The sequence below is a fragment of the Mauremys reevesii genome, linkage group 11 (genome assembly GCF_016161935.1).
Source record: "Mauremys reevesii isolate NIE-2019 linkage group 11, ASM1616193v1, whole genome shotgun sequence".
Lineage (NCBI taxonomy): Eukaryota > Metazoa > Chordata > Testudines > Geoemydidae > Mauremys > Mauremys reevesii.
Window position 1 is genome coordinate 39990920 of NC_052633.1, and position 19314 is coordinate 40010233.

The window sequence follows — 19314 nt, forward strand, 5'->3', positions numbered from 1 at the left end:
TTCACCTAGTTAAAGCCCCTTGCACATTTTCCTACTTGGTGTTTACAACCATCATTTGATCACGATGGATAAGGACTATTTCATTCTTGCTGTTAAAATGCTTCCCTGTCATATCCAGTCAAAGGTAGATGAGAAACCATGTGGTCTGAATATTTTCTCTCTCAGTGTTGTGTCTCCTGTCCCAAGCCCTATCTCTCTTCCACGAAGACAAGCAGAGAAACTACAAAAAGAACAGGAGTACTTGTGGCACCTTAGAGACTAACAAATTTATTTCAGCATAAGCTTTTGTGGGCTACAGCTCACTTCTTCAGATGCATGGAATGGAACACACAGACAGGAGATATTTATACATACAGAGAACATGAAAAGGTGGAAGTATGCATACCAAGTGGAAGAGAAACTACAGAATCTTCTACTCTATACTATGGGTTTGATTCAGTCACCACCTATCCGAGGGCCCATGGCAATGGAAAGTTTACCTGGAGTGTGTCTGAAGCTGGGCAAGATGCATGGGAGCCCACAGTTGGCCAGCTGAGCCTCAAAAGTGAGTGATGTTGATCAAGGAAGAGTCTTTGGCCAGGTAACCTAGAGGATGCACCGATCCAATGTATTTCCCATGCAGCATTGACTGGTGCGTCTCCTGTGAAGCCATTATTCAGTTTAAAGCTGCCAACCCTTGGTGACATCCCTAAGGGAAGGCAGCAATGAAAACACCTTGTGTTCTCCCCAGGGGGTGAATCCTCCCAGGATGCTGGGTTGCAACTGGCAATCTCCGCCCTGCAGCTCTTTGGGGATTTTTTTTTTCAGAAGACTGAAAAAAATATCAACAGCATATTCGTTGTTTAAGATCAGCTAAAGCAAAAGCAAAGCAATGTTCTCCTTCCTTCCAGTATTTAGAGCATTCAAAACAACCACTAAGGCTTTATTTGTTTGCAGCTGCTATGGGGGGGGGATTTGAGTTTACACAATTTAAATCCTGACTCAAACACTAACCATTTTAAAAGGGAAACTGAAAGCTATTTGAGCAGACTTTCTAAATGTATGCTTCATGCATGCTTGCTTTACACAGAACCAAGGCATTCTTAAAATTTCAAGCAGGAAAACCTGCTCTGGTTACCTTGGTGATAAACTAAAGATAAAAATTGTACATAATTGTTGCTGATATCACTGCTCCCATATTGTTTCCAAGGCTACAGAGAATCTCAAATAATTGTGATGTTTCATTTCTATACAGTATTGGAAGCCTATTTTCTTTGCTCAATAAATTGTTTAATACTGCAGGTAATCTATCTAAACCTTATCTAATAAGGCATCAGTAGCCTCTCAGCAACCTCTGTTAATGATATAGATATATATGTTGAAAATGTTGCTAGCTAGGTCTGTATCAAGCAATTTAACCCCTAGATTATCTCAATTATTTTTATCCTAAGACTCTATTTCCATAACAAAGTCTATTAATCCTATAAAAATATCAGAAAAGTAAATGTCTTACTGCAAAGCAATATTACATGTCAATTATCAACCTAGCAGAAGCTGTTCTCTTGCCTGAATGGCAGAAAATTGGCTAAGTATTTATAACTCACTGATTCTTCCATCCAGCCTTCAAATTCACAAGTACTTCTCTGCACAATCTTAGCCATGCCCCATTTTCTCCACTATAACCTCTAGTTTACATTGCTTAGTAGCAAGAATCTCCTTAACATTATTAATTACTGTATTTAATGACAAGTTCTTGTTTAGAGAGTGTAACTGCCTCAGGACAACTACAATCTATGCCATTATCTGGTGTAGTTTCTTAGGAATTCTTAAATGGTAACCAGTTCTGACAACATACTAAAAAACATATATTTCATTTGCAATTATTTGCAAAGCAGAATACATAACAGCTAAGCACAGCCCTATAAATCTAACCAGAATGCTGCATTTCCAGTGCTCAATTGTGTTGAAATAGACAGTTGTTAGTGGGCATCCATCTACCACCTCTCCTCGTGTAGGATGTGCCTTTCATCACTTGACTGCACTCAGAGTGCAGGGCTTGACCTTGTCAGCATGAAATTTTCCACTGGAGCAAAACAAAATGGCACTTACTGTATCTTAGCAGTCTGCTCTTACTTATGGAATGGATTCTGAACAGTAACAATTTACTTTAGAAACTGGTTGACTAAAATAGCTTATGTGCATATAATGCATGAAATGGGCTACATATGGATTTACTAAACAAATCTGGCAGGCAACTCTGTTCTGTACTAGAATTCTGAGAGTCAAAGAGCAGAACACAGGACACCAGAGCATACAAAAGATGGGCCTTTCTCTCTGTTTGTAAAGGGATTGGCTAGTATCAGAGATGAGCAAATACTACCAACATTTTCCCATGATTATTCATGTACAATTCTCAGCTAATTCATTTTGACTGTGCTCATGTCTCATCTGTGCTCACTTTCCACGAATGCTCTAGCAAACGGGTTTACTGGCAGGAATGCTTGCTGAAACTGCACATTTTAAGCAAATGTTGCAAAATATTTATATAAAGGAATTTTTTATGTTTGCAATCGCAAGTATTCATACTAGAAACATAGTCTAAGAATGACTCTTATCAAATCAAGAAACAGCAGTGTACCACGTGCCTGTGTCCTATCCAAACAGCTGAAATTCTGAATATCAAAGACTGACAGTGAACTGCTCATGAACAAGCTACAGACCCTGAATTACCTGCTGAAATTATTCAGTAAATAGATGTGCACAACGAATGCATCTGCTAAAATCACAATTTATGGAAAATTGGTGAACAGAAAAAAAAAAGGCAAAATCTACTGAATACATTCTTAATTCACCCTGCACTGTTATATATTTGCAAATATAATTCACCTAAGAAATTATATATAGCAACTAGTATAGTCCAGAGTGTTAATGGTTAAAGAAAGAGTTTTAGGCAAGCTATAATGGGAAGAACTTACATTCTTAAGGTCTTGCATCTTGTATAATATACCTGTACAAAGTGAGTACCAAGTGGATGTAAAACACTACCGCCCGTCTGAGTGCAGAATTCTGACTTTATATCATTTTACCACCACTGCGGATATGTATAATTGACTACTTATGGTGTAAGGCAGTGGAGAATCAGGCCCTCATTTTGCTATCATATGAATGCTAAGATCTGCCCACACAAATACTATTTTGACTGTAGCCATTTAGGTCTAAAAGGGCAATAATTAATGGATGTATTTATATGGCTTTAGAAGCACACACACCTCTCTCTCTTTGCTCTTTTAGCCACTACTAAACCCTACAATCAGCAACACATTATTGAGTCAATTAATCCCTGGCACAACTGCATTTAAATCAGTGGATTACACCAGTGATAAATTTGGCCACTAATACTTTTCACAGGGATTGGATGCTGTGCAAGGTTCCCGACCCAGCTAACTTCAATACACCTAATAGCTGTAAACTGTGACAAACTGTTGGCTTTTTAATGGTGACAAAATATTGAAATCCCAGAGCCTGTGACAACACAACTCATTTCCCATGGAACTAAGACCTATTTCACCAGCCCTCATAAGTAAAAGGCTATCACATTAACCCACATCGCTCCTTAACTTTCACACTGTTGTGTGAATAATTTAATAGATTGGATTTAAAAAAACAGAATGATTATACAGGTATCTGGTAGTACACTTTCCATGAAGACCTTAGCATTCTGTATCCCCAGTTCAGTGGATGATGGGAGTATCCAAAAGATTATACGGAACTCTTACAAGGGTAAGCAAACTTTTGGTTCAAGAAGAACTGAAGTTTTGTCCACCCTAGAACCAAAAGGAGCATTTTTAAGCTTTAGAAAAGTTCTGATAAGGACCCCTCAAGCTACACAGAAAAGAAGGAGCTATGGTTGAAAACCATGGGGGTGACCTCCAGCTGAAATAGCAGTTTAGCCTTTCTCCCAATACCAATTTCCTAGGTTTATTATAAGGTTTCTTATATAGGGTTTGTTAACAAAATTAGTAACTACCGTGCTGTTTGCAGCACTCGTACTGAGAATGTCTTATATACCATGGTACAGTTATAGCACTAGTTGTAAATGGCAACCGTGCTGATGCACTTCCAGAAAATTCTGTGGGGCTAGCAATACCCCTTAGTCAATCCCACAAACAACCTAAGACTAGAAACACCCCCATTATGTACAATAGAACAAGAAGAAATGTCTCATAATGGCTTCTATCTGTCTTAGGTACTTATATGACCTGCCAATCACCATAATATCTGAGTGTCTCATACGCTTTAATGTATTTATCCTCACAACTCCCCCCTAGCTCCTGCCCAATGCAGGAAAGAACTATAATTCCCATTTTACTGAAAAAGAACTGAGGCACAGAGAGAGTGAGAATCAGATTTTCAAGGTGTCACGGAATCCCCAGGTGATGCTCTGGAACTGCTCCCCACAAAGCCAGTCAGGACTTTGGGGAGCCTCCTCTCCCTTGGAGCAGACTGTCTTCAGGGCAAGGAGCTCAAATGGCTTCACCTCCTGGGTCTCTCCTTGGAGCATTCAGCATATGTCCCTCCATGCGCTTCCCACAGCAAGTCCGCCCAGGCAGGGTCCTGGGGAAGCCAGAGGGTCCTGCACCCCCACTTCACAGTCAGATGTGACTCTTAGCCAGCCAGTAAAATAGAGGTTTATTTTGATGACAGGAACACAGTCCAAACCAGGTCTTGCCAGTACAGACAACAGGACCCCCTTTAGTTAGGTCCACTGGGGCCCCAGGGAGGCCACAGCCCCGTTGGGAAGCCCAAGCCCCATCAGGGCACCCCTCTCCATTTCCCAGTCAGCTCCAAATCTGAAAAACCCTCCAGCCTCTCACTCAGCCTCCCCCGGCCCCTCCCCCAGCCTTTGTCCAGTGTCCCCCAGAGGTGTCACCTGGCCTCCAACCCCCCCTCCTGGGTTCTCAGGTTACATGCTCAGGTATGCTCTCTTCCCCAAGGCAGGCCGTCCCAGCACAACTCCCCTGCAACCTTCTCAGGTCAATACTCCCCACTCAGCATTCACATAACACAGCAAGAACATTCCCAGTTCATCACACAAGGTATTTAGGCTCCTAAAGATCCAGATAGCTATCTAGTGAGATCAATGGAAGTTAGGTGTCTAGGTGCTTTTGAGAATCCCACTAGGTGCCTGTCTGCATCTTTAGGCACCTAAATGCCTTTGGAAATCTGGCCCCAAGAGACTTGCCTGGGGAAGTCTGCAGCAGAACAAGGGATTGAATGTAGGTTCTCAAGTCCCAGGCTAGTGCCCTAAGCCCTAGACCATACTTCCTTGCTGCCTCTGACCAGCGTCTTTACTCCCTTTACTCTTCATATAATCCAAGCAAAGATTTCTATTTATCTGGGTACTAATAAGGCTCTCATAGCTTAACACCTATTTCCAAGCCTGCACCTTACCACAGCAAAAACATATCACATGATAACATTTTGATCTGGAAACGTAAAATTATTCCCTCAGATATGCACACAGGGCTCACATTGAAGTCAATAAGAGCCACATGCATTCATGGCAGAATTTGGCCCTTTAATGTGACTTAAAGACTATGTTTTCCATATAGCCAGTACAGAGACAACTTAAGCTCTGACAGATTCAAACCTTCCACCGAATTGTTCAGCATAAGACTTTATTAAGCATTCCTCTTTTATTATTATAACTATCAAATATTTCATTTTAAATAACTGAGATTCCTTCTTTTGGCTCTTTTGCTACTTAACTTATCAACAGAGTTTTCTTCCATAGTTCGTGTTTGCAATATTCCCTCCATTTCCATGTGTGCAGAACTCAGACTGCCAGCTGGACAATATTTAAGAAACACTACAAAGAGCAGAATAACCTGAGTCTCTTCATTGTGGCAGCTGGGAATGTCACAGAGTACATGGTGGATCCATTTGCAAGTAAGAAAAGCTAAAGCTTTCAAGTAGGAAATATTATCCAAGAAAGATGTGTGTCCCCTTTTGTTGTCCTTAACTAGCCAGAAGGTGAGGAAAAAAAGAGATCACGCTCCAGAGTATGGGCCTTTCCTTCCCCACACAAGGGCACAGAGTGACAGACACACAAAACTACTTCGGCATCTTCTAAGCCACTTGATCTCATGGCTACACTATTTATAAAAACAAAGCATAGGTTTATTCCGTCCTTTCATTATATTGTATTTATCTAATAATAAAGAAGATGAAGACAAAGACGAAATTTTGCCCTTCTTTAGCACCTGTCTTTGGAGGTTCTCAAAATACTTTGTCAATATTAATTACTGTGATACAGCATGGCCAGAGGGCAGCAGGAGAGGGTTAGAAGGGAGCTTTATTCCCTGTAAGGGGAAGAAAGTTTGCTATAGATTAATTAGAGCACCTGAAGCCAATTAGAGCACCTGAAGCCAGTCACATGATAAAAACCCCTGCTTCAATCAGATAGTGTGGGAGTTGGAGCAGAGAGGAATTGGTGTTGGAGCAGAGAATAGTTTGAAGGAGTTGGAGCAGAGAGGAATTGGTGTTGGAGCAGAGAACAGTTTGAAGGGAAGCAGAGGACAGTTTGGAGAAGTGCTGTGGTGAGCTAAGAAGTCCAAGACCCTAGGTAAAGGGGCACCTGGCTTGTGCAGAGGGAGGGCAGGAAGCCCCCCACAAGCTGAAGGGCAGGAGAGGGAAGTAGCCCAGGGGAAGGAAGTGTCAGTTCAAGTGGTTCACCACTATCCTCAGGGCCCCTGGGCTGGGACCTGGTGTAGAGGGCAGGCCCAGGTCCCTCCCTTTCCACTCCCCTCCTCTAGGACACTAGTGGGGCAGTTAACATTCCACTGCAGGGGCATAATGAAGAGTTAGATCCATAAAGACAATACATCTACAGACTGGAAATAAATATGTCATTCTGTACTGGTATTTATACCCATAATTCCCAAACTACAATGCAAGATATTTATCTCTTTTTTGCCACAGTTCTTATCCTAGCCATTAGTTTTCTTTTCAAAATTTCAGGGTGCTACTAGCTTAAGAGATTTAATCTATATGATGTAATACTTTTCATAAGATAACATAGCTTGAAGAATTTATGGGTCTATTTCACTTTAAAATGGTTAGTTCTAATGACAGTCAACATTAGACAATCTTTTACCTTATAATATTGTGCCAAAACAGAGACACTTAAGTAGTGGCAGCAGATGGAAGAGGTTAAAAGTATCAAATCCTGAATTACCAACTTTGCTAGGCCACCTTCCCTTCATAATTTAGACCCTTCTGTTGGAGATTTGAAAATATATTCTAGACAGATGACATGTTAACAGAATCATTTCATGGTTCAGTGTCTTCTCAGTATGATTTATCTCTATCTGTAGACACCGGAGGTCCCTATTCAGGAGATTTATGAGCTAGTTCCAAGAATTCATTTTCATGAGGGAAAATGTGTGCATTATCACAAAATAAAAGATTAACATTTGCTTTAAGATTATGCTTTCTTCTCATGATCAGTTTTACGGTAAGATGCTTGCATGTAACCCCAGTGCTACCTCCATGATGTTAAGAATGCATATAATTAAATGTTTGTGAGGGTATGAAAGTGGTTTTTATAACATTTGTGCGTTAGCCCACAAACATATATCCATTCCTCTTCTAAAGCTATACAAACATGCAAAGCTAGGATCAGAAAGTTAGTGTATAATGAAACATTTTGACCTGAAACTTAACTGAGACTTTTTAAAAAACATCTCTGCTATTTAATTCTTGCTGCAGGCACTGGATTTGCCACAGGAACAGGAAAAGGGAAGAGTTTGGCCACTAGAGTTTTCTTAAACACAAATTTTCAAACAAGTTTGGGGCCAGCTTTTCAAGTACTGAGCATCCACAGCTGGGATCAGATTATCAAGAGAGCTCAGTTTCCATTTAGACACCCAAACAAAGGGCAGAATTTTAAAAGTGCTCACCATCCAGCAGTTCCCACTGTGACACTTACATGTTTCCGACTGCTAAGTAGTTTGGCTATACCCTTTTAAATACATTAAAAATGGGGGATGGGAAACAGTGCCCGTGTTTTTTTTTTCCCCAAGTGACACTGTCCCTCAGTATCAGCCAGCCTTCCCCTATAATACTGCTAATAAGGTCCCACCGTACATGGAGGAGGGGGAGGAGGGGCAGGGCAGAATGCAAATGCACCTGTGCAAGTAAGAAGGCAGGAACCCCTCCCCTTCCCCAGGGCTGCCCAGAGGGGGGGGCAAGTGGGGCAATTTGCCCCAGGCCCCGGGCCCCGCAGGGGCCCCCACGAGAGTTTTTTGGGGCCTCTGGAGCGGGGTCCTTCACTCGCTCCGGGGGCCCCAGAAAACTCTCGCGGGGCCGGGGCCCCCGGAGCGTCTTCCGCTCCGGGTCTTCGGTGGTGGGGGTTCCTTCCTCTCCGGGGCGGAAGGACCCCCCCGCTGCTGAATTACCGCCAAAGCAGGGGCCCCCCGCCACCGAAGACCCCAGGCCCGCTGAATCCTCTGGGCGGCCCTGCCCTTCCCATCTATAAAGGAAAAGCAAATCGGACAAGACAACTTGGGCTAAGTAGAGTGAGGGAATGACTGAAGTTTGATGTACCTGCAGGGTCCCGTTAAGAACGATCTACATTCAGACCAAACACACTCACCAGACTCACAAGGGCCCTGAGCAGACATGGGGAATTGGAGACTTTTAATAGCAAAGTCAAAACCGTAAGGGCAAAGGTGTGGTTTCTCCACAATCAGAGAAAGAGAGTAATGAAAACAAGAGAGAAGGAACCTTGGAGCAATGAGAGGGGTTGCTGAAAAAAGACATCTTAGTTCTTGGGGTTCACAAACATCACCATAGCATGAATTTTATCTCAATGGTGAGTATCTTATAGGCCACTCTCACCTCCCATTACAGGTCACACAGACCATCTGCCCTCCCATTTATGGCCATGTCCCCTCTCAGGCATGCTCCCATAACCACGGCAGCTACAGCAATCACTTACATGGAGGAGTAATGTTGGGAGAGTAATGAATTTTAAGCCTCTTTTAGCAAGATCTAGAGACTGGAATAAAGGGAGACAGCCAGCTCCAGGTGACCAGCCAGCTCTCCACCATCTGCAAATGCTTCACAGATCCATACAGCGACAGGGAAAATGAATGCCTGAGATTCCATTTTCAACTAATTTATTTTTCAAGTTAGGAGATGGAAAATAATCTATGCAGCTAGAAAACATATTTTGTTACATTCTGTGTAGTTTCTCATGAAAAGGTTTTCATTTTGGTTTAAACAATACTGCCTTTTAATGGTTCTCAAACATTCCTGGTGTGATGCCTTAAGGCATGACCCTGCCAGCACACATGCACATGAGTAACCTCATTCAGATGAGAAGTCCCATTGGCTTCAATGAACACTCACATGTACATTGCCAAGATCAAACCATTACATGAATTCATCATTGCTCTGAAATATGGGCCTGGTTAAATCCACACCCTGAGTGCTGTAGCTATGCCGATCTATGTAGACACAGTTAGGTCACCAGAAGAACACTTCCATTAACCAAGCTAGTGTTGCTTGGGCAGTTGGAGTTCCAAAACCCCTTCTGTTGCTGTAGTCTACACCACAGGGTACCGCTATGGTGTTCATAGTGTGAAGACAAACTACTTGGGGGTGACTAGCTATTCGCCAGGGATCAACGCTCTGGAGAACAATATGAAGGGTTTCGATTAGCCATTGGTTGGAGTTACAGAATTCAGATATGGATCAGGAATGGCAGGAGGCTGTGAGTAAATAGCAGCAAAGAGGGGGAAAGGAAGCAAGGGGAAAGAGGGATATGGAGCATCTGGAAGGAAGGATGGAGAGGAGCATGGGTGGCAAAAAGAGAGGCTAATAATGAGGGACTGTGAGGAAGAAGGCTGTAAAAAGTTGGGACAAACAGGCAATCAGCATGCACAAAACAGTGTCCAAGGTTCAAACTGAGAAACTTGATTCAGTTTCTTCCATCACAGTCACTGACTGAAAAGTGTAAAGATCTTTCTAGAGTTTCCCCATAACCTCTATATTTCTCTTTCAAGTTAGAGGAAATGTTATAAATAAGTTATGAGTATCCTATATTCTGAAGCATTTCTGGACTGAACTTCTGTTCCAAGGATACACTTTTGTATATAATCTACATAGGTTTTTAATTTCTTTCCTGCTAGAAGAATGTGTTGGATTTATACCTTGTAATAGCTACATTCTAATATCAGACCCTGTATGTTGTTTGCTTGCTGACAAGAATGTTTAGCTATTGCTAAGTTTTTTCTATTTTTAACACTTCCACTGAAATCAACACATGAAAGCATTAGAAATCCAGCAGTCCAGTGCATACAATGCCTATTAACTTCAGTGGGGTTCCAAATCCACAGCGACTACAGGGTAAGACCCTTAACAGGGATTTGTTTGTGTGTGAAGGACACGACTATGGGAAGAGGTTCACTCATGTAGAGCTTGATCCAAAGCCCATTAAAGTCAACGGAAAAACTCCAAGTCACTTCAGTGAGCTCTGGATCGTGTCCTTTGCTCTTACTGGAATGCATTGGATTCAATTATTTTTTCACAGAACTCCGAGAGGGAAAAGACCCCTCAGCCATCCAGGCCATATCCCTGCCAGTGCAGGATTGTCCCCTATATGTTTCCCATTGATAACCGGAAAGATGATGGAACAAGTTATTAACTAATCAATTTGTAAGCAACTAGAGGAAAATAGGGTTATAAGGAATAACTAACATGGATTTGTCAAGAACAAATCATGCCAAAAAAACTAATTTTCTTCTTTGACAGAGTTACTGGCCTAATGGATAGAGAGGAAGCAGCAGACATGATATCTCTTGATTTTAGTACAGCTTTTGACACAGTCCCCCCATGACATTCTCATCAGCAAACCAGGGAAATGTGATCTAGATGAAATTTCAGTAAGGTGGGTGCAAAACTAGTTGCAACACTGTATTCAAAGAATAGTTATCAAAGGTTCACGGTGCAACTGGGAAAGTATACCTAGTGGAGTTCTGCAGAGGTCAGGCCTGGGTCTGATACTATTCAATATTTTCATTAATAACTTGGATAACAGAGTGGAGACTATGCTTATAAAATCTGCAAGTGACACCCAGCAGGGAGGGGTTGCATGTGCTTTGAACAATAGGGTTAGAATTCAAAACAATCTTGACAAATTGGGGAACTGGTCTGAATTCAACAAGATGAATTCAGTACAGATAATTGCACTTAGGAAGGGAAAATCAAATGCAAAACTATAAAATGGAAAATAACTGGCTAGGTGGTAGTACTGTTGAAAAAGATCTGGAAGTTATAGTGGATCACAAATTGAATATGACTCAACAATGTGCTGCAGTTGCAAAAAATGTTAGTATCATTCTGGGGTGTATTTACAAGGGCTGGTCTACACTACGGGGGAAAATCGATATAAGATATGCAACTTCAGCTACGTGAATAACGTAGCTGAAGTCTAAGTATCTTATATCGAATTACCTACCGTCCTCACGGCGCGGGATCGATGTCCGTGGCTCCCCATGTCGACTCCGCTACCGCCGTTCAGGTTGGTGGAGTTCCGGAGTCGACAGGAGCGCGTTCGGGGATCGATATATCGCGTCTAGATGAGACGCGATATATCGATCCCCGAGAAATCGATTGCTACCCGCCGATACGGCGGGTAGTGAAGATGTACCCCAAGAGTGTTATATGTCAGGCACAGGAGGTAACTGTCCTGCTCTAATCAGCACTGGTGAGGCCTCAGCTGGAGTAGTGTGTTCAATTCTGGGCACCACACTTTAGAAAAGATGTGGATAAACTGGAAAGACTCCAGAGAAGACCAACAAAAATGACAATGGTATAGAAAACCTGACCTATAAGGAAAGGTTTAAAAGATGGTGTAGGAGGACAGGGAACCACGGAAGATTTTGTTACGGCCTAGCTTAGGCAGTTCTGCTTTCTCAGCGCTCGGTCATTGTAGGACACGGCATGCCAGTTCCAACCTGCCATAACCGGCTGGAACCGCTGTGTGGAAAGCCCCTAGGCTGTTGGCCAAGGGGGCAGCCCCGGAGGGTGGAAAGTCCCTATTGCATTATGTATGAGCTAGCTTGCTGCTGTTTAAATAAATATGAGCATGATCTGTGTTTGCTTTTGGACTCCGTACCAGGCCGAGCTCCGGGGCGCTGGGTTCCCCGCCTCCGTGACAGCAGCGCTTGGAGTCCCCGTTGTGGGTGTGTCACATTTACCTTCATTAAAGCCAATAACTCACAGTGTGTGTGGGCCTCGTTCTTGCAGAGCACCTTGGGAGGGCCTACGGCCCCCATAGAACCTAACAGATGGGCATGTGTAGTCTTGAGAAAAGACAACTGAGGGGAACTTGATAACGGTTTTCATATATGTTAAAGGCAGTTTAAAGAGGATGGTTATCAATTGTTCTCCATGTTCACTGAAGGCAGGACAAGACGTAACTGGCTTAATCTGCAGCAACAGAGTTTTAGGTTAGAAATTAGGGGAAATGTTCTAGATATGAATATTTAAGCTCTGGAATAGGCTTCCAAGGGAGGTTATGGAAGCCCCATAATTGAAGGTTTTAAGAACAGGTTGGACAAATACCTGTCAAAGATGGTCTAGGTTTATGTGATCCTGCTTCAGTGCAGATGAATGGACTAGATGACTTCTCCAGGTCCCTTCCAGCCCCACATTTCTATGCTTTCTTGTCAGGGCCAGGGCATGGACAGCCTGGTTTAGGGGTTAGCATTGGGCATGGGCTGAGGGGCCAGGAGCCAGTTTCCAGGAATCAGGCCAGGTTAGAATACCAGGAGATCCAAATCAAGAGACAAATGGGTGGGCAGTGATCAAGAGTCAGTTACCAACAGCCAGACAGAATCAGGAACCCAGGAGGTCAGGTTCGGGACATGGAACCAGGATGCAATTACCCAGAGTCAGGATACCAGGAGGTCAGGTTCAGGACACGGAACCAGAGGGCAGGAACCAGGAAGCAGTTACCCAGGGTCAGGCTGAGCCAGGATACCTGGAGGTCAGGATCAGAAGGCAGGAACAGATCAACGCCAGACCAGCAGTCCATGGCAGGGAGAAGCCCAGTTGTACTTGTTTCCTCCTATGGCTTAAAAAGCAGCTACAGCCTAATCAGGAGCCTTGGATCTTTCCCAATCACAAAGTAGGGGTGGGGTTTGTGCCCCTGTTGAACATCATGGACCCCGGTCCCAGCTGCTGTCTGAGAGCTGCTGGGTGGAGGTCTGGAATGTGATGACTCAAAGACCCATGCAGCCTGACATTTCTATGATTGTTTTGTCCAGTTTAGTTTTAAAAGTCCCAAGCAGTGTGGCTTCCACCAGCTCTGTTTCCTTCCTTAAATTTTCTTCCATTGCTCCTAGTTATACAACCCGGCCACGTTCATTTACTCACCTCCTTGGTGCCGATATTCTTCAAATATTTGTAGACTGTTACTTCTTCCACAATCACTGCATAACTAAGATGATAGACAGATAGATAAACTTTCCTAAGAAATCAATCCTTCCAGCCCCGGGATAATTTTGTTGCCCTTTCAGGGCCTGATCCATTATCTTCAATGGACTTTGGATCAGTCCTTAGAAGGACACAGCAAAAAAGAATAATAATTCTACTAAAAAGAGAGTGCAAGAGAGGTACTATCCTGCTCTTTGGTCATTTATTGGAAATTAATTTGTGGTTTCATTCCAATTCCTAGCGGACAAGTGTCTAAATCATAATGCCGCTGTTACTGGCATGCTTGTTGACAATCTGATCAGAAAGACCCAGGATTGATTTAGCATGACAACTGAACTATTCTATCATCCAAATTCAGGGATTAAGGAATATTGGGGTTTTAGTGTAGGGAAGCTTTCACTGATGCTGGCTATGCTGTATCTTTTCCCTTGAACAAGTAGATGACTTCTGTGAACAAATCTGTCAGTCTGGTACTTTCCACTAGCATTAACATTTCTTAAATTAATTCATGAGGGTTAATTGTCCTTTCCTTGATGAAACACCTCAAAATTCTATGTTAATGTGATGAAATGCGTAGCGCAGGGGTCAGCAACCTTTCAGAAGTGGTGTGCCGAGTCTTCATTTATTCACTCTAATTTAAGGTTTCACGTGCCAGTAATACATTTTAACATTTTTAGAAGGTCTCTTTCTATAAGTCTATAATATATAACTAAACTATTGTTTATGTAAAGTAAAGAAGGTTTTTAAAATGTTTAAGACACTTCATTTAAAATTAAATTAAAATGCAGAGCCCCCTGGACCGGTGGCCAGGACCCGGGCAGCATGAGTGCTACTGAAAATCAGCTTGTATGCTGTCTTTGGCACGCATGCCATAGGTTGCCTACCCCTGGCGTAGCGCATACAGCCAGTCTAACATACAAAAATGCTGTTGGAAATGGAAAGTTATGGACCAGCTGTAGCCATGTATGTAGAGGAATGAGGACATGATATTTTCAGAGAATTCAAAACAAATACATGGGTCACTCACTGCAAATGGCAGTTACACCCCTCTCCCAAACTAGGATTCAAATCAGTCCAGTCAGCAAAATGGGCAACTGAGAATCAATGACATTAGAATAATAGAGGATGCTTTGCAGAAATGAGATATGTACAGTAAATCAATACTTCATAACATTTATTGTCCAGTCTAACCTGGTGGCATTTTATATTTCCAGATGAAATGTTTGTTTGACTCTATGTTATCATAGTCACCACAAAATTCTACAACAAACTTCAGTGTAATCTCATCCCTGCATCATTGTGTGTGTATATATGTACACATAGCAGAAACTTTACTTGTAAATGCCATTTAAGCCATACGACAATGAAAGCCTGAAAGAAACAGAGAGCCTCCATTTTAGCATGAGACACTATGGGAGAGTGAAAAACTGGGGGCTACCTCCCTCCATATACATACCTTTTAACTTTGTATTTTTATCCAGGTTGGGGTGGGGATGCAGAACTTCCACCTCAGCATACTGGTGGAGCCAATGCTGTATAATTGAGAATCTGCACAAGCAATTGAATGTTGAGTTCCCTTTCCTCCATCTCCTTTGATTTGCTTTGCACCAGCACTCCAGAGAGCTAAATATGTTTGTTTGGGCCTATGAATAAATAAGCTGATCATGAGAGCAGGGTTTATCACATACACAAGCCAAAAGGCAGTGGAATTTTTTAATTAATTTCATTGTGATGGATTGGATCAATAGCTATTAAGAGAAGATATTATGAGCCCATTGTATTGTTTTCTTTCCATACATAAGGAACAACCATAGACTTTCAATCAAATGACTTATTTTCAGTTAAGGGAAAACAACAAGAAGGAACAAAAGTAAAGTCTCCATGAGTGAGCATCATGTGCATGTCTCCTCTGTAAGAGGCGACAGCAATTCTAAGAACAAAAATGGCTGATCTCTCTGCCACCAGCAGATTTCTTAGAAATTCAGAAGTGTGTGACACATAAAATAAGAGCATCACAGGGTCACAGCTTCCTGTGCACACCTTGCTCTAAAGGCCTGCCTCCTTCTAGTGACTGTCCTGCTCATGAAAGGTGCCAAATTGACGGCCATGGAAAATTAAATTCAGAGGATTGTGTACTATTCAACGCAGGCAGCTATGCTGCAAGCTTCCCCCATGTGCAATGTACTGCCCCTTCAGTGTGCTTGAACCATGTCCTGGAGACAAAATCTTTGAGTATGAGAGATGCCTGTGACCCTAAAAACTCCTCAAGGCCCATTGGCAAAGGGTTGACTGTTCTGTAACAGCAAACTCACTGACAAACTCACTGCTCACCAAACATACTGCTTTCATGGTATTTATCTATAAAGAATGCCTTGTGAGGTATCAAATGAACACTCATATCACACTGGTCATCAGAAGCATTGCAAGATATATGCATGGTCTAGGTGAACGGAATTTTGCGTACCTACCAAAAATACATGTGTAACCAGGCAGTTGACAAACGGGGTTTTTTTTTCCAGACAGTAGATAAGATGTATCTCTCTCTGTCACATGTAAATTAAGCCAACACAATGGAAGCCTTGTTTGCATGTGAGGTCAATAGGTAAAACCAACAGGAGGGAGCACACTGAACATCAAGCATTGGGGAGAAGAGTCTTATTTGGGGGTGCATTTCAAAGGCTTATTGGACTATAAGAGGAAGGAAAAAAAGACATGTTTCTATTCCATTTACTGAGGAAACCCCTTGTAGGGTGGGGGAAGATATTCATGAAAACTTGGATTCTGGTCATGACTGAAAACCAGCAGGTCTGACAAAGACTGAATGCTTGGAAGGAACTCCACTCTATTAAATAGAAAAGGTAACCATTGATAAGTGTAGACCTAGGATTGAATTTGATGGTTTTGTTTTATTTGTAACCTATTGTTCTTACTATCCTTACTTATGAGCTCTTAAAACCTTTGTTAATAAATGTGTATTTATTTTCACTATAGCTAGATTACAGTGCTGTGTTATAAAGAATCTGATCCTGAGTTATTCTAGTCAAGCTGTGAGTACTCTGTCCCTTCAGGGATAGCCTACCTGGTTATTCATATGAGTGTCCAGTGACAGGAGTTGGATACAACAGAGGGGCAACAGAGAGACACTAGCAGAGGGGCTCGGGAATTGCTATGTCTCTGTAAGTAGCCTGCACAAGAGAGAGATCGATCTGCAGAGACCTGGAAGTCAGTGCTTGTTGGTGGCCAGAGGCTGTTGGTTTTCATGGATAGACAAGACTTCTTCACACCAGGGGCATGCACAAAGGCGGGGGCCGGGGGTGGTAAGCAGCAGCATGGGACCCCCTCCAATAATCAGTGGGGACATAGAACTCCTCTGGCCCTAGGGCCATGGCAGGGAGAGCAAGCTTTTCTGGCTCTGGGGCACAGAGGGGTCACAGAACATGCCCCTCCAAAAGCAGTCAAATTTAAATTCCTGCTCCATGCTAAGGGTAGATAGTAGCAAAGAATCTCACAACTCTGAGTAACCCTGGGGAGCACCATAGTGCCAACATGCTCAGTGCTGAAACTGCTAAAAAAGGCATTGGATGTAGTATGGACACCAGGAACTGGACTGAGATGGTCAAACACCACTAGATGGTCAAAACAGCCCCCCTGATGGTAGCAACTTTTTGTCACTGCTCACTATCCACCTGGATTGGATTTAAAACAATACCTGGAGATGACAAGCACCATATCCCATTAGCAGTCCCTCTTCCCATCCAGCACCCACCATAGTCTATTATGTCTCGTGGAAGTGGATAGTTTCTAGTAGCAGCATTCCAGCTCATAAAATGCAAAGCAGAAGAAAATCACTTCACTCAAAAAAATAATAAAAATTCTGTCATTAAGGAGTTTAAGTAGTAAATACACACCATTTATCTTATCAAAGTAGACACCCCATCTTAGATATTGCAAAGTCATGCAGACATATCAGTGAGTAGGGAGAGAGATAAATCATACACAGAAATCAAAGCATCCACATGTCCCATTCCATAGATCTTCCTATCACTTGCTGTTATTTAACACTATGACATGATTGCAGCCCTTCTAAACTGGTTTGAGTATTCAGCTGATAAAATTTATGGACATTAGTTTTGAAATCTGGAGCCTCCCTTGCTGCTGTAATTGCCATGTCCTGTTTTATATTTGTGCCATGGCAACCAGAGGAACTGCTGCCTCAGTCTGAATAATTTGTGGAAGAGTAGTGTCAGTTCACATCTGGGTCGGGTACAAGGAGATAACATTATGACGCAGAACCTAAGACAGCCTCATCTGCATATAAATAGACCTAATCAGAAATGCAAATTGCAATCAGAAGAAATTTTAAAAGCCTGTGATAATTGTGCGATTGTGCAGATAACAAAAGGTCAAACACTTTTATTGTCAAAGATTTTAAACTGTTATCAGCCAGTGGTGATTCTTCCTTTACAAACGCAATGTGGAAAAAGCAACCATATGCCAATTTGCAGTCAACCTTGGACAAATTCTTGAGAGATTTTTCCTATTATTACCATAGCTCTCTTGTTAAACCCTATTTCACACTGACAATAAAATCTTGACTTGTCCAGTTAGAAGCACCAATCAGGTGATCATAAAGCAAAACAAAAACAGATCATGTGAAATGAAATATTCAGGTGATATTAATAAGTATGGAGAGAGCTTCCATCTTCTTTTTATATGTATATTGCACATCTTATCTAAGGGCAAATTAAAAAAAAAGAAATGATGGACACAATTTAGTGAAACTGACAGATTGCTACATAACATTCTCAAAATTACAGGTATTTCTTCCACAGTCAGACAAGTCTAAGATTCCAGAGGAATGCCATTTAAAAACATTATGCCACATTTCAGATACTAGCTTCTGCCTCTGTTGAAACAAATGCTTTTATCAATTACTGCTAAGAAAATTACATTTGCACTCTATTGTTGATGGTTAATAAAATCAAAACCCAAGAGAAGAATAAAGTAAATTTAGAATTCTATTATTTCAACTAGCCCTTACTATTAATTATTTCTAAAGTCAGATTGAATAGGAATCCTCATAATGATGATGTCTCTTTTATCTGTTTTCCAGTGATGGTTTCTTACAATTCGAGGAGAAATTGTTTACCAAATATTTATTTTACTTCTCACTAGACTCCCTGTGAACAACAAACTAGTGAGTCAAGAGAGCCATCTAGTGCCATACCTTGGAATCTTAAAAAGCGTTTTCACAGGATGCATGTCAAATAAAGGTGGGTCTCCATCACCCAATTCAATAGCTGTGATCCCAAGGGACCATACGTCACACCGAGCATCATAAGAGTAGTCATACTGCTGTTCACAAGCAATGACCTATCAGATAAAAGCAGGAAAAACAATGCATTAACCTTCTCATCAATTCGCGCTGTCCTAGCATGACATTAATGCACTTTTGATTACCAAAATCACATGCAACCCCTATTTCTGCAGCTTTGCCTGCATTTCCCAGATGGAAATGTTTTATAGAATTATAACCTCTCCTTAGGTTTGTTTGTTTTTATTTAAAAAAATATTCCCACAAAATTTAATAGAGAATTATACCCCTGCTATAGAACTGTACAGGCTGCTTCAAACAACTCTACAAAAAAATTTCTATTAAATTCTATATATTTTAATTTCTACTGAAACCTATTGCAATTCTATTACATACCTATTAACTTCTACAGCTATTTTGTAAGGCACAAGGGTGATTTGCATGATAAGAATATTCCATCACTCACTCCCATCAGTCAATTTCTTGCAAATATATGTAGTTTGCCCCCCTCTGGA

At 41.9% G+C, this 19314-nt stretch overlaps 1 protein-coding gene across 1 annotated transcript in view; it reads right to left on the minus strand.

Moving 5' to 3' along the window:
* MYO3B (myosin IIIB) overlaps positions 1–19314 on the minus strand; it is a 347455-nt gene that overhangs the window by 254608 nt on the left and 73533 nt on the right. Inside the window, exon 9 of the mRNA XM_039493716.1 lies at positions 18713–18858. Within this exon, the coding sequence (XP_039349650.1) occupies positions 18713–18858 (146 nt within the window). The remainder of the gene's footprint in view (positions 1–18712; positions 18859–19314) is intronic.